The following is a 16,172-nucleotide window of genomic DNA, read 5'->3' as shown; positions in this document are numbered from 1 at the left end:
GCACTTTATGTACCTCATATGACTACCTTATGGAGTCTTGTGTTTTTATGCCGCAAACACTTTTTTGAAAATTGTAATTGTTGTCTTACAGTCTTAAGCGCCATGGTCAAAGAGGAACATTGCTTAGTTTTCACTGTTTACTTTATCACTTGTACTGTATATGGTTGAAATAACAATAAAACTTGATTTGACTCGATAATGAGCTTTTTAAGTGCTTTTTTTAGGATTACCCAATGGCGCATACTAAAAGTATATTTTTATACTGGTTTAGATGAAGTAGGGTTTCACATATCAGCAATTTTATGCCATATATTTTTATAGAGACCTACATTGCTTGGGGTATAGTTTTCCTTTAAGCTGCTAGGTCTTCCCTTCATTTGGCTGACCCACAGGAGGCACTCAGCTACAGATGCTTTTAGAGCAGCTTCAAGCAAGTGCCAAATTAAGTGGCTATTTGAGCCAGTCTTCTCCTCCTTCTCATGGCTGGACAATTGAGCTTTGTTCTTTGATGTAGCCCCTGAGATCCTTCCTAGCTGCCAAGAACTCACCTGGCAAAGGACCTGTTATTGTCTGCCATCTTCCTCAACCACTTGTCTGATAGGTGGACTTACCTCTATCATTTCACATTTCACAGAACTGGCTTTTTTGTTTGCTTGCTCATTCATTAAATCATATCACTTTCCACTTAACATGGTTTTCAGTTTCTATTTAGCCATTAATATGTATTACCAGGGTTACACAGAACATAGGTCTCACAGCACTTCATTTTAACAGGATAGCCCATAATAAATAATACCCCAGTTATCACCTTGGTGTGCCCTTACTCCATGAACAGGGGTGTTTATATTTACTGTTAGGGCATATGTCTAATCATTGGTGGAACCCTATTTGTTTCTATGCAGCCATATAGTAAATATCTTCACGTCTGGTTTAGTACCAGACGTAAATATGCTGAAAACTAGTGTTTTATATTTTTTTACTTTTTCAGAATAACAGGTGATACATATTCAACTCAGCTAAGGCAGTTATGTTCTCTTTATCAGAATGATGCTACATAATTTCAAAACAGAAATGTATAAATAGTGTGCGTGAATTCTCACACTGCTTTTCTTGGCTCCGATTATTCTGGTTAATTAGTTTTTTATTACTGTACAGATAATCTCGCTTTTGTCTTAACATGGCTTTCAGTTGCTATTTAGCCATTACATATGTATTACCAGGGTTACAGAAAACATAGGCTCCAACCAACCAGTCTGACACCTGTTGTATAATGGCTGGAAAGGACTTTCTATTCCAACCGCTGAAAGACTGGCTTTCCATCTGGATACATTTTTACAACCAATAGCAAAAGGCAGCCCATAATAAATAATATAACATAATTTCTGTCTGTGCTGAAAGGCTTGATATTACATACAGGTCCTGTTCATCACTTTACATGTCCAAAATTTAGACACATGTATACAGTACCATAACGTGAGGATGTCCATTATAAGGGATAACTGCTGGAGTCTTCGATGAAATCTCTTTGTACATCTCTTTGTATCACAATACTAAGTGACTATTTCTTGTATGGCTTTATATAATTTGCTATACAGGTATGGGATCCGTTATCCAGGAAGCTCAGAATTACTAGAAGGCCATCTCCCAAAAACTAAATTTTAACTAATTCTATTTTTTTTTTAAAATGAGGGCTCTTTTCTCTATAGTAATAAAACAGTACCTTGTACTTGATCCCAACTAAGATACAATTAATCCTTATTGGTGAAAAAACAATCCTATTGGGTTTAATTTATGTTTAAATGATCTTTTAGTAAAATGTAGTTATGGAGATCAAAATTAGACCCCTTATCCTACAAACCACAGAGCCTGAGCATTCTGAATAACAGGGCCCAAACCTGTATTATGCTTTTCACCAGTATATATCCTTAAGCAAAAGGTATATTGACAAGTGCTCAGTTATTTGGAATGGGGGAGAGTATTAAATGTTAAATATGTATATATGTTTCACCCACTGATACCAATTGTTATCTGCATGCCCATAGATTTCATTCGTCCTGTCAGATTAAATCAATTCACTATAGTCAATTGTCATACATTATATATACTGTATATACAGAGTGAGAGAGAGATTTGTTTTACCACACATAGTAAAATTAATTTTCACTTTCAATAACATGAAAAGTAATGAGATGGTCCTGAATCTGATATGGTATAGGTAACGACAGGGTCACAGAAATAATATTGCACAAATTTCAGTTAGACATGCCCAAACATGCGACCTTTAGCATCAATTTGAGACAATCTACTTTTCTTTCATTAGCAGTCTTAAATATTCATGGACACAATATTAAGGCCTGTCCCTTCCAGTGCATTTGTCATGGAAAAAAATTATTTCCTCTTTATTTCAAATGCTTTATGTGTCGCTGTAATATTGCTTTCATTTTATACATTTCAATCAGCATAATGGAATTTCATAATGCAAACGTTGTCACAGATAACTGAGCAAATAGTTACTATAGATTAAAACCTGTAGGGAAAGCTGAAAGCTTTTACTAACCTTTTCACAATATCTGACATGAAAAGGTCAATTAAAAGCAACTTTCCCTAGGAAGAAGAGATTGCCTATTCTCGTTAATGGACCAGAATGCTATCAATATTATGGCTACTTTACAAATAACACTTGCAAATCAGTGTATTGTGTGCTATCGGAAAATAGAGTGCTGAGCAGAAATGCTTTCCTTTAAATGAAATGTATTATGAAAAATAATATTTACAGTTTTATGTTCAGCTAGCTTTTGATTTGTGCAGTGACAATCATTGAAAGGGCATTACTTGCTAAACCTCTGTTAGACTTACTGATTTCTGGTCTCTGCAGAAGGCTGAGAAATACTGTACTGTACTATAAAATTAGTTGCATTTTGTAAATAAAGATACTCTACAATAGGTTTTAAAGGGATCCTGTCATCAGAAAACATGTTTTTTTAAAAGGCATCAGTTAATAGTGCTACTCCAGCAGAATTCTGTACTGAAATCCATTTCTCAAAAGAGCAAACAGATTTTTTTATATTCAATTTTGAAATCTGACATGGGGCTAGACATTTTGTCAATTTCCCAGCTGCCCCCAGTCATGTGATTTGTGCCTGCACTTTAGGAGAGAATGCTTTCTGGCAGGCTGCTGTTTTTCCTTCACAATGTAACTGAATGTGTCTCAGTGGGACATGGTTTTTACTATTGAGTGTTGTTCTTAAAACTACCAGGGAACTGTTATCTTGTGTTAGGGAGCTGTTATCTGGTTACCTTCCCATTGTTCTTTTGTTTGGCTGCTGGCGGGAAAAGGGAGGGTTAATATCACTCCAAGTTGCAGTACAGCAGTAAAGAGTGATTGAAGTTTATCAGAGCACAAGTCACATGACTTGGGGCAGCTGGGAAATTGACAATATGTCTAGCCCCATGTCAGATTTCAAAATTTAATATAAAAAAAATCAGTTTGATCTTTTGAGAAATGAATTTCAGTGCAAAATTCTGCTGGAGAGGCTTTTGGTAAAGAGCCCAGAATACTCAGAACCTGCATTTAGTTACAGTTGTGACATAATTTTCCCCTCAATACGCGCAATCTTTTTTGTCCCTCTTTCCAATTTTTAAAATGTTGGTAGCTAAAATAAAGTAACCCTTCAAGGTATCAAAATTCTTCTGTCACATTTGAAAAGTAGAAGTCCATGCAGCAGATTGGCTGGGTTTAACTCTTCCCTTGGGTATACGCACAGTCTTCTATTTGCTGCACCCTTTATCAGAGTCAGACTGGGCTGGCAGGACACCGGGAAAAACCTTGTGGGCTAGCTTTTCTCCTTGAACATGGGTTTTTCCAGGATACTTATGTCAGTCCCCCCTGCAAAAAAACTTAGTAGGGGCCTGGCACACTGCAGCGCCCTCCCTACACCCACCCTCCCAGTTGTGTGTCCCCTCCCCCAGCCACCTGCATCAGAAAAGGTAAGAGAGCCTCTGGGGAGGAAGCAGATGCTTGGATCAGGCTCCCTTGTTCTCTGTGTCCTCCTGTGGTCACAGGCTCTGCTTCCTCTATAGTTAGTCACTTCAGTGGTTAGGACATATGTCTGATCAGTGAAACCCAATTAGTTTCACGCCCCCCTCAAAAAACTTAGGAGGGGCCTGATGCACTGCAGCTCCTTCCCTCCACCCGCTCTCCCAGTTGCACCCCCAACCCCCACTTCCCAGGCCACTCACATCAGAAAAGGTAAGAGAGCTGCTGGGGATGGTGGATTTTCTTAACTACAGTGGAAGCAGACCCAAAGATTGGGCCCTGCAGCCACAGGGTCTGCATCCTCTATAGTTAGTAATGCCAGGGGTTATGCCATTTGTTTTTGCACAGTCATATAGTAAATATCTAAGTTTCTGCTTAAGAACCAGAGGTAAATATGCTGGAAACTTGTGTTTTCATTCTTTAAGAAACTTTAATTATCTCAGGTTACACATATTCAACTCACAGCTAAGGCAGTTTTGTGTTCACTTCATCAGAATGATGCTTCATAATTTTAGTCATTCAAAACAGCAGTGTATAAATAGTGCGTTTGCATTCTCATCTGCTGTTATTCCGGTTCACTTAATTAGTTCATTATTACTGTAGAGAACTATGACAAACAATTTATTTCGGTAAAATATAGTTTTCTAATTAATGCGGTTAACATACAACCCCACGCACAAGTTTTCTACTAAAAGTTTTCAAGCCTTTGAAAACATAAGTTAAGCAGTTCAATATGCTTACATGACACTCATACTGTTTTGGAGAGGTATTTGAAAGGAGGAGGTTTCCATTCTTCCTTAAAGGGATACTGTCATGGGGAAAAAAAAAATTTCAAATTGAATCAGTTAATAGTGCTGCTCCAGCAGAATTCTGCACTGAAATCCATTTCTCAAAAGAGCAAACAGATTTTTTTATATTCAATTTTGAAATCTGACATGAGGCTAGACATATTGTCAATTTCCCAGCTGCCCCAAGTCATGTGACTTGTGCTCTGATAAACTTCAATCACTCTTTACTGCTGTACTGCAAGTTGGAGTGATATCACCCCCTCCCTTTTCCCCTCCAGCAGCCAAACAAAAGAACAATGGGAAGGTAACCAGATAGCAGCTCCCTAACACAAGATAACAGCTGCCTGGTAGATCTAAGAACAGCACTCAATAGTAAAAACCCATGTCCCACTGAGACACATTCAGTTACATTGTGAAGGAAAAACAGCAGCCTCATAGAAAGCATTTCTCTCCTAAAGTGCAGGCACAGTTCACATGACCAGGGGCAGCTGGGAAATTGACAAAATGTCTAGCCCCATGTCAGATTTCAAAATTGAATATAAAAAGATCTGTTTGCTTTTTTGAGAAATGGATTTCAGTGCAGAATTCTGCAATTTTTTTCCCCATGACAGTATCCCTTTAATGACAGCAGCATGTTCCATAGTTCATAACCATAATCATTTTTCATTTTACATGGGCATAGATACAATGGGAGCAGCACCTTTTGGATTTATGTGGATAGAAAGGGTTGCTAAAACATCCCTTTAATAAGGGACAGCTATGAAAAATGTAATGCTGTGCTTGAATTGATCTATCCTTGTTTATTTTGGGTTGATGGTCAGGTAGTGGCTAAGAATGCAGAACTGTCTAAAATAAAGGTGTGATGAAAGAAACGTATAAATACAGCTTTTTTAACATACAGGTGAGAAACAATTAATTCTAAGTATGCATGCAGCATTGACTCCGTATGTGCCTATTGTAAAACTCTAGTGATAGTGTGAAATTTTATTTCGGAAATGTAATGCTTACACATATACAACACTGGAAACGTTAAGGGGGCTATTTACTAAAATCTAATTCATCTAATTTGTTTATTTAAACATAGTCAACCTAACTCCCATCCATGAATTGAACTCATTTATCAATAATTATTCTTGAAAAAAGTGTGGTGCGAAAAAACATTGAACAAATTTGTGGGTCAATTCAATTCGCACAACTTTTTCAAATTAACACATGACTTTCGTTGATTATCAGACAAAAACTAGAGTGGATCACAAGGTCCAATAACATTTTCAGGGGCATCTGCCATTGACTTCTACATGACTTCAACAGGTTTGAGATTTTTAGCAGTTTTGGGATATAATAAACTCTAAAAATTCTAGTTTTTTTTCTCTAAAAATATGAGTTTCTTCTTTAAAAACTCGAGCAGAAAAATTTGAGGGTTAATAAATGTCAACATTTGGGTATTTAATAGGGTTGCCACTTTTCCATAAACAGGAAGGCCGGGCGGGGGAGGCATGTGACATATCACAGATGGGGTTGTGATGTCACAAGAGCAGAGCTGTGACATCACGGATGGGTTATAATGTGGCGATCAATGATTGGCAGATCACTGTGGCAATCTAGGAGAGTCCTGCTCAGTTTTCCTAATTTGGTAAACTGGGTAGACAGTTTTGACTCAGGCAGCTATTCTGAAACCTGGGTCAAAACAGGTGGTAACCCTATTATTTAATATTGTGTTCAGAGCTGGGATGAAATCACACCGCTGAAAGTTTGCAGTCGACTGAGATTTGTGCTACTGACTGCAGGTAAATGCTTCATCTGTTAACCATCCCGCAATTGACTTTTTATAGTTGCAGAGATACCACCATGGCATTAGGGTGATCATGCCAGGAATTTTTGAGAAGTTATTTTATCATTTAGAATAAAAAGGAATTATATCTTAAAGGATAAGAATGCTTTTTTTATATTAAAATCCCTAAAATAACTTTAAACAGCCCCCAAAATGACATGCCTCTTTTTCTACATTGATGTCTGATGTTCAAGGACAGAAGCTGAACCATGCTGCAGAATTCAATAACTTTTATACTTCCTTCTAGCATGAACAGGAAGTCAGTCAAAGAGCTGTCTGTGCAGTAGATGGCTTCCTATTCAAAAGAGATGGAAGGTGCTGTATACTGAAGAGGGTGGATCTTAATGCTAGGTAAGGAAGTAAGTGTTTTCTGCAGCAGGTTTCAGCTTCTGAGATTGGTCATCAGACTCAATGTTGGGAGAGAGGTATGTCATGTTGGGAGTTGTTTATAGTCTTTTTTAGGGACTTTAAAAAAAAAGTTTCTTTTAAAAAATCAGGACTGGATCATTATCACGATAACAACATCAACCTTAAAAGAAGATCAGAAAGATGCAGTGCTATGGACTGGGTACACATTTGAAAGCATTTATCTGCACTGTTAATGTCTTTGTTGGGCTTTAGTTGTCCCTTCATTCTGAAGAATACCACGTTTTTCCATCTTGGATCCTGTAACCACTTTTAAATAAATCCATTTTTGCAATGGTGTTTTTTGTAAAACACATACCTCCAGAACCCTTCTACCAACTTAATGGAGGTAGGGCCCACACCTCACTCAAACAATCATTTATTAAGATGAAGAGATTTAGAGGTTAAATCTATATTGGTACAGGCTAAAAGCAAACTGCATGAGGCAGGGCCCTCTGTTTCCTACGTGCTCCTTTCTGTTATTCATTTCTAGAGTTATGGTTATGCCCCTATTGGTTAAAGGGCCAGTTTTATTCAACAAGAAAATGAAAGTGTGACAGGCTGACCTCCAACATGGCTAAAAAACTACAACTTACCTCTCCTGTAGGCAAGGCAAGTAACTGTAAACATCCAGAGCGACAGAAGCATTGCAGTGTTTTGTGAGATGATCACATCAATTTTTGCATCACATAACCAAATATTAACCTGGATTTTTCCCAGATATCACCAGCCTTAGAATATCCGAAAAGTATATTAGGAGTGCCACATCTAGAAAGAGGTTCTCTGTCTTTTGGTGCATGCTGTCACTCAAACAACTTATTAATGCAAAACCAAATTTACTAGCACATTGCATTACATTCACTTTACCAAAGTATAACTTTCTAACTTCTTACATTACCTCTAATTATAGTGTGTTTTTTATTCTTGGAATAAGATCATTTCTAGTGATTGTGACATCAGGATGCATAGCTCCTGAAATGTAGTGGCAATAATGATAATATTTTCCTTTAGTGGCTTTAATAATTTCAATCGCCCTGCACAATGACATCTGTTGTAATTACCCTCTGGCATCAAGGTATAGAAATAGAATCTGCTGCATAGAAACAGTGATTTATACACATTATTTATACACATCTAGGGGTCTTTGTAGATAACACGTTGTCTAATTCTGGGCAGTGTCATTCTGTGGCTACTAAAGCAAATAAAGTTCTGTCTTGCATAAAAAAGGGCATTAACTCAAGGGATGAAAACATAATTATGCCTCTTTATAGGTCCCTGGTAAGGCCTCATCTGGAGTATGCAGTTCAGTTTTGGACTCCAGTCCTTAAGAGGGATATAAATGAGCTAGAGAGAGTGCAGAGACGTGCAACTAAATTGGTTAGAGGGATGGAAGACTTAAATTATGAGGGTAGACTGTCAAGGTTGGGGTTGTTTTCTCTGGAAAAAAGGCGCTTGCGAGGGGACATGATTACACTTTACAAGTACATTAGAGGACATTATAGACAAATGGCAGGGGACCTTTTTACCCATAAAGTGGATCACCGTACCAGAGGCCACCCCTTTAGACTAGAAGAAAAGAACTTTCATTTGAAGCAACGTAGAGGGTTCTTCACAGTCAGGACAGTGAGGTTGTGGAATGCACTGCCGGGTGATGTTGTGATGGCTGATTCAGTTAATGCCTTTAAGAATGGCTTGGATGATTTTTTGGACAGACATAATATTAAAGGCTATTGTGATACTAAACTCTATAGTTAATATAGGTATGGGTATATAGAATTTTAATTAAAAGTAGGGAGGGGTGTGTGTATGGATGCTGGGTTTTCATTTGGAGGGGTTGAACTTGATGGACTTTGTCTTTTTTCAACCCAATTTAACTATGTAACTATGTAACATAACTATGGCTAATGCCTAAATTACCTTCTGTTGACTTCTGGGGTTAAAATTTTCATTATATAAGCATCACACTGCACAGAATGAGCAAAATAATTATAGAATTTTTCACAACTGATCATACAGTATTAAACCGGTTGTAACTGACACACTCTGGGTCTATAATCTAAATCAGCAAAAAGTGTTTTATAATTAACAATTCAGTCCCAATAAATGACATTTCTTTGTATGTCTTCAGGGCCTTAACTGGAACCGAAATGTTGACCAATACAGTGTGTAATTTACTACATATTTAACACATTATTTATATATATATATATGGACGAAGATCCCTGTGGGGGATCGAAAACGTTGAGGCTAAATAAACCTTTTTTGTTTTTTGCAAATTAAACCCTGTGAGTGCCACAAGCTTTCTTTCTATATATATATATATATAATATATTATTTACTAAAAAGAGTAGATCAAATTAGTAATTATACTGTGTAATTGTCAAACATTTATGCCATGTTGATACCATGCAATGGGTTTTAATAGCTTCTCCACATCTCAAAAGTCTGACCAGAAACCAACAAATGAGAGGCTTGCTGGATCAGTTAGCTGAGGTTAGCTATAAATTAAAGATACTGTGAGTATATTGCTCCATTGCTTGATTTTCCTAGGCAGGTATTTCAATTGTAAGTTTTTAGTAGGAATATTTACTAAAGGAGTGCAGAGTGTGTTTCTTTTCCCACAACGCAACACTGTTTTCCAAATTCCCAGTGGAATTTCACACACAGTAATCAGGCAAAGACTTTTGTAAGTAAACATCTGTGCCAGTTAGTAAATTGTGGGCAAACTAGTTTTTATTGCAGTTCATTTGCATATCTGATTTTATATCTGTTCTTTCTTTGCTTTCTATATATTAAACGGTATAATTGATTTATGAATTACTTAATATTGTAAAGTATTATGGGACATGTTGCCTCATGACACTTTTTTTCTCAAATAGATATGTCATATGGCTCATTAAGATGATTGGCTAGTAGAAAATTTATATTGCATGCAATAGAAAAGCCTGTCTCACAGCATAACTAGTGAGATATGGAACTGCAAGCAATATGTCATTTACAAAAATAAGAAAGAAATTATCTCTTTAATAACTGAATGCACTGCAAAAAACAATCCACGCAAATATAAATGTAAGCATAGATATCTAAACTTTAGTGCCAGCAAAAACTGTGACCCATCTCATTGGCAGTTTCTTTATGGGTAGAACTACATGGGCGATTTAGGTCTGATCTGACGGCACGCGACGAAGCGATGTCGGCAAGTCGGATGCGACGAAGATAAGGTAAGTTGTAGAAATGTCGGATGTAGTCGCCAACAGTCGTGTTGGATGCATTCTGCGACTTCATTCATCATTTCTATTTTTTACCTTATTTCAGGCGCATCCGACTTGACGCCAGCGTTTCGTCACATGGCGTCGGATCGGACCTAAAATGCCCATGTAGTTCTAACCTAAATCTAGCAGCTGTCAGTTAAAAACTTTTATTCAGAGCATAAATGCCACTCTAGCTTATCACTATATGTATTTAATCATGAAAATCTTCTACTTCATTTAAGTCAAATCAAACTGACGGCACGTAAAATATTCTACACTGTAATTCTGTTTGCATATTTTATGAAATCAGAACAATTTATATATATATAAAAAAAGTATATTATTTATCCTTGAGCTTACATTAGCAGGGTAACTAGAGTGTAATTTTATATATATATCAAGAAAGTCGCTTATGTATATTTTAGTATACAATCTTTCATTTTGTTGGATGTTTGTTAACAGCATGTACACGAATTGCAGCACTCCAATTTGGTATTAAAACCTTAAAATAGCATAGCGACGTTTCGGATACAACAGATCCTTTTTCAAGCTAAAAACAAAGTATCATCATGATACTTTGTTTTTAGCTTGAAAAAGGATCTGTTGTATCCGAAACGTCGCTATGCTATTTGTGGAATAAAAGCGGTTTTAATACCAAATTGGAGTGCTACAATTCGTGTACATATTGAATTGGAGGTATGTGAAGGTGAACATACTTGTTGCGTGCACCCAAGTAAGATAAAGGATCAATTAGCATATAGAGTGCTGGATAATCACTGTGAAATGTGTTTGTTAACAGCCACAGAGTTTGAATTTAACCTCTAAAAAATTAATTTAATGCTGTTTTTCTAAATGGTTCCAGCTGAAATCAATTCTGATGGGTATGTGCTTAATAGTTTTAAGGGCCATTTTACCTACATTTTAATTTTTTTCTAATAGAAATCCAGTATCATGATATGAATACATTATTCTCTATATAAACCTAGAAGGAAGTATTGCTCTCACCCACCAGTTTAGGTCCAGGGAATAGCACAGGTCAGAACAGCACTGAAGAAGGATGATATGCTAGACAGCAGTTTCTTTTCAAACTTGACCAAAATATTTTGTGCTTAGTTTGTGTGGTCAGAGCTTTTCTTCAAATCACCTTACTATGGTATCATAATCCCCACAAGATTCTTAGCAGGGCACATGGTATGACTCACCAAAACAGATGGAAGCTAATAGAATCACTAAAAATCTATGTACGGAGATAACCATTAAGTATCACTGGACATAATCTGGTAAATAAGTGTGTTAATGCCATCATTATAGATTTTATAATCTGTTTCTTGGGTCCTCTCTATACATGTTGATTAGGGTCTTTTAGAGACTGTTTTGCCCTACAGTTGCCCAAAATTCCCTAAGAGATGTAGTAGGGTTCCCCAAAATGTAGGCTAGTATATAGAAGCCATACACCTAGGTGTGTACCAAATCTCCAGGTGGCCATCTTTGAATACATCTAACCACATAATTGTTAGCGCCAGCAATACTGGTAGCCTGCAACTCTAACAATAAATTTGGTAACTCACCTTTCTACTATTCGTAGAGTTAACTTGGGACCTTGCTATTAATGTTGGTTACCTTCCTTAGGATTATTTACCCCCTCTGGATAATACCTTGTATGCTGTAAAGTGTTTTCTCTGGCAAATGTCTGATGTGTAACATCTGATTTCTAAACTAACTAGATACATTTGTTAAGGTGTTGTTTCATTGGTTTTCTACGGAAACACAGTACAGGTATGGGATACCTTATCTGAAAACCTGTTATCCAGAAAGCTCTGAATTTCGGAAAAGGCCTCCTCCCATAGACTCCATTTTATCCAAATAATCCAAATTTTTAAAAATTATTTTCTTTTTCTCTATAGTAATTAAACAGTGTCTTGTACTTGATCAAAACGAATATAATTCATCTTTATTGGAAACAAAATCAACCTTTCAGGTTTATTTAATGTTTACATAATTTTCTAGTAGGATTAAGGTATGAAGATCCAAAGTACAGAAACAGCCGTTATCCGGAAAACCACAGGTCCTGAGCATTCTGGATAAAAGGTCCTATACCTGTATAGCCTTAAAACTGTCTGATCATCTTTGGTAGTAGAAAATCTATTTAGTGATTGGCACACACCTTTTGTTTAAATGATACATATATACTGATATTGCAACAAGTGATTATGGGAAATATTTACAGCACCTTGCGGTAAAGATAAGTTCTTCAAAACAGTAACTTCACTTGGCAGCTGAAGTTCTCCATAGCACAAAATCATTCATTGTTTATATTTTATATCTATGTAATAATACACACTGCTAAGCATATGATTCCCTCTAGTGGAAAAGTACAGTTGAGTGGGACACATATTATGGGAACATTTTACTTTTCTCCAGTTTTCTTTGAATACGGCATGGAGCCTTGAGATTCAGTGATCAATTTGATACAAAGCTACAGGGTTACATTTGAAGAAGCCTATGAATGAAGATAGTTAGTCGGTTTTACACTCATTAGTTCTGTTCCTGTAGATTGGCCTTTTTTCATCATGTTTTGATTAGCAAAGAATCCTTTTTAAATGTCTAGCACAGTGTAGTTACCAGACAAGTTTCTTTTACTATGCTTGTGTCTGACTAACCTCCTTTTAATCAAATACTGCATGATATTTTATAGATGGAAATCCGTATACATGGTGGGTTGGAAAAGGCAAAGAAAAGCATCATTATTGGGGAGGTTCTTCTCCTGGTATCCAGAAATGTGCATGTGGCATTGAAAGAAACTGCAGTGACAGCAAATTCCACTGTAACTGCGATGCCGATCAGAGACAATGGTAAGGAGAAGCATAAATGACAAGCATTCTTGTCATGACAGCTCATGTCTGTTTTTACATCTTTTATACACACTGTAAAAATCAGCTTTTGTTAACATGCTACTAGCAACTATCAGAAAATCAGACAAGTGCCAAAAAAACAGCCATTCCATTTTTCTCCAGTGTCCTTTTTAAATGGGCAGATTTCAGTAAATTGCACTTGTTAATTAATCAATGGTTTTTCAGCAAACAATTCTGTTGGTTTTTAAAACATGTAAATGTTTTTGTATATACATGCAGGTATGTGACCTGTTATCCAGAATGTTGGGACCTGGGTTTTTCTGGAAAATTAACCTTTCGATACCTCAAGTCTACTAGAAAATTGTTTAAATAAACCCAATAGGCGGGTTTTGCTTCCAATAAGGATTCATTTTATCTGAGTTTGGATTAAGTACAATGTGTTATTATGTTATAACAGAGAAAAAGGAAATCATTTTTAAAAATTAGAATTATTTGATTAAAATGGAGTCTATGGGGTAATTTTATCAAAGAGTGAAGTTCCGCCACTAGAGTGAAATTTCCGCAGGTCTCAATTCATTTCTATGGGATTTTGAAAGGCGTATTTATCAATGGGTGAAGTGAAAGTTCACCCTTTGATAAATACGCCTATAAAAATCCCATAGAAATGAATGGAGAGTGGCGGAATTTCACTCTAGTGGCGGAACTTCACTATTAACTTCACTCTTTGATAAATATACCCCTTTGGGAGATGGCCTTCTCTTAATTCAGAGCTTTCTGGATAATGGATTTCTGGAAAACGGATACCTATACTAATATCAGAAAATCCATCCAAATCAAAGTGCCAAAGAACAGCCATAATATTTTCCACAGTGTTCTGTTTAAAGGAGCAATTTTCAGTAAATTGCACTAGATGTTAATTAAATCAGTGTTTTTTGACAAAATTCTGTTTACATTTCTGTTTCTGTTTACATTTTTAAACATGTAAATGTTTTAGTTTATTTAGTACAGAAATATCCCTTATGTGGAAAACCCCAGAACACAAACATATAAGATGCTATATGCAGCACCTGCAAGATTTGCTATTAAACCATTGACTTTTCAGATAAGCATGAGATAAAGTATAAAAAATGCAAAGAATGAATGTAACATTCTTGCAGGTTTTTGCTAAAATGATCTTTATCATCATTAGTAATGCTTTATGTTGTAGATGTGCACCCCATCAATTGAGTGCACTATGAAAGAATTCTACTGCTTTGTTTGACAGTATTGCAAACTAAAATAAGCCATAAGGAGACAGCTTTTAATAGCTTTTTCTTCAAGGTAGCTAATGGTTGTCTTGAATGGAACAAATGGGACTACAAATGGGACTACAAATCAACTAATGGAGATGCATACAATTAAACAAATCAGGCTGTGTGTTAAGATTAAATGAAGGAGCTTTCGCCATTTTAATTAGTGAGAGAACTAATGTGCAGGTAATAAAGTTACTTACTGTATATCACTACAAGTGATGGGAGAATCTGTCCCGGTTCGCTTTGCCAAAAAATTCAGAATTTCACAAAACATTTGCGAAACATTTAAAAATTTGCAAAACGCATTGAAGTCAATGGGCGTCAAAATAATTTTGACGCGTGTCAATTTTCGACACCCACGACAATTTTTATACACTGAAGGCGGGTTTTTCACCTGGCAAATTTTTGCCGCAATTTCGCAAATTTATTCTCCGAAGGCGAAACGTGGAAATTCGCAAAATTTATTCGCCCATCACTAGGCATGACTAATGTTACCCAATAAAACTAATGGAGCTACAGTATTAACTAACAGAGCTACTTTGAGTGTAACTAATATGAGAAACTGTAGTACAGCTAGTTGCATTTGCTTTTTTTTCCTTTGAGTTACTACACATCCATCATCCACCAAAAAAAAAAGACAAAAACAACAAAGAAGAACAAAGGAGGATAAACAAGCACTCGCAAATTATGAAGCATGTCATTTATTAAACTGTATATATAGCTTAAATGTATGCTAAGCAGCTCCAATGTGGACTGATCTTAATAAGTGACTGCTGCATAGGAGACTAATTATTCTATATGCCAGTTTTGTAATAACACTGTTTTAGAGCTTTTAAGGAGGGGGGACACCCCTCTTCTATTTATTATGCACCTAAATTGCAATTTTGTTGGGACAGATGGGGTTTTTGAGCCTTTTTGAGCTACTGCATACATAATAAATGACAGTCAAGGTATGCTTCATAACATGCGAGTGTCTGATTATCCTCCTTTTTTCTTCTTTGTTATTGTTGTCTTATTCATTCTAGAGGATCCCGATACTTAGGATAATATTATATCACCTGTGCCAATTACCTGTTTACATATTAACCTTACAAAAAAGTAGGTCAAGCATAATTGTGTTTCTACATTTCCTTCATAAATAATGTTTTGGAAAGGCGTTGGCTGGGACCACGGCATAGTGGGAAAGATACCAGCATCCATGCACCGGTTACATGGTGACCACAAGACTTTTAGCACAAAGATTTTCACATAACAGAGGGCATGAATAAAGGGTAGCAAGGTGAAGTATAGGTAAAGGACATGGTACTTTGTGCTAGTTTTTTTGTTCATTTCAAATGGGCACTATGGGAAATGACATGCCTTTATTTTGGAGCTTTCTAGATGTGTTTAAGCCCAATAGATTCCATGCCTGTACCAGAGACAAGCAAAAAGATTTGATAACAGCATGACAGATTAAAATTAATATCTGGTGCGGTGTACTAAAAGAAGCATTTAACCTACACTATGTGCACAAAAAAACATGGATTTTCTAAAACAGTGGTTGCCAAACTGCCCACAGGTAATGTCCTCTTCAGGGAGCAACAAAGCACCCCCAAAAAAAACCTTTTAATCCAGATCACCGCATATAAAACACTTTACATGATCTTGCATAGCTTAAAGTAGTCATCCTCAACCAGTGGCTCTTGAGCAAAGCAGGTGCCTAGGTTTGAATTTCTGG

At 36.4% G+C, this 16,172-nt stretch overlaps 1 protein-coding gene across 2 annotated transcripts in view; it reads left to right on the top strand.

Moving 5' to 3' along the window:
• Nucleotides 1-16,172, top strand: part of LOC108718976 (contactin-associated protein-like 2) — a 1,054,026-nt gene that overhangs the window by 887,766 nt on the left and 150,088 nt on the right. For both annotated transcript variants that reach the window (XM_041566089.1, XM_018267529.2), the window contains one exon: nt 13,007-13,163. In XM_041566089.1, coding sequence (XP_041422023.1) covers nt 13,007-13,163 — 157 coding nt within the window. The remainder of the gene's footprint in view (nt 1-13,006; nt 13,164-16,172) is intronic.

Source organism: Xenopus laevis, chromosome 6L (assembly GCF_017654675.1).
Source record: "Xenopus laevis strain J_2021 chromosome 6L, Xenopus_laevis_v10.1, whole genome shotgun sequence".
Lineage (NCBI taxonomy): Eukaryota > Metazoa > Chordata > Amphibia > Anura > Pipidae > Xenopus > Xenopus laevis.
This window is presented reverse-complemented; position numbering and strand designations above follow the sequence as displayed.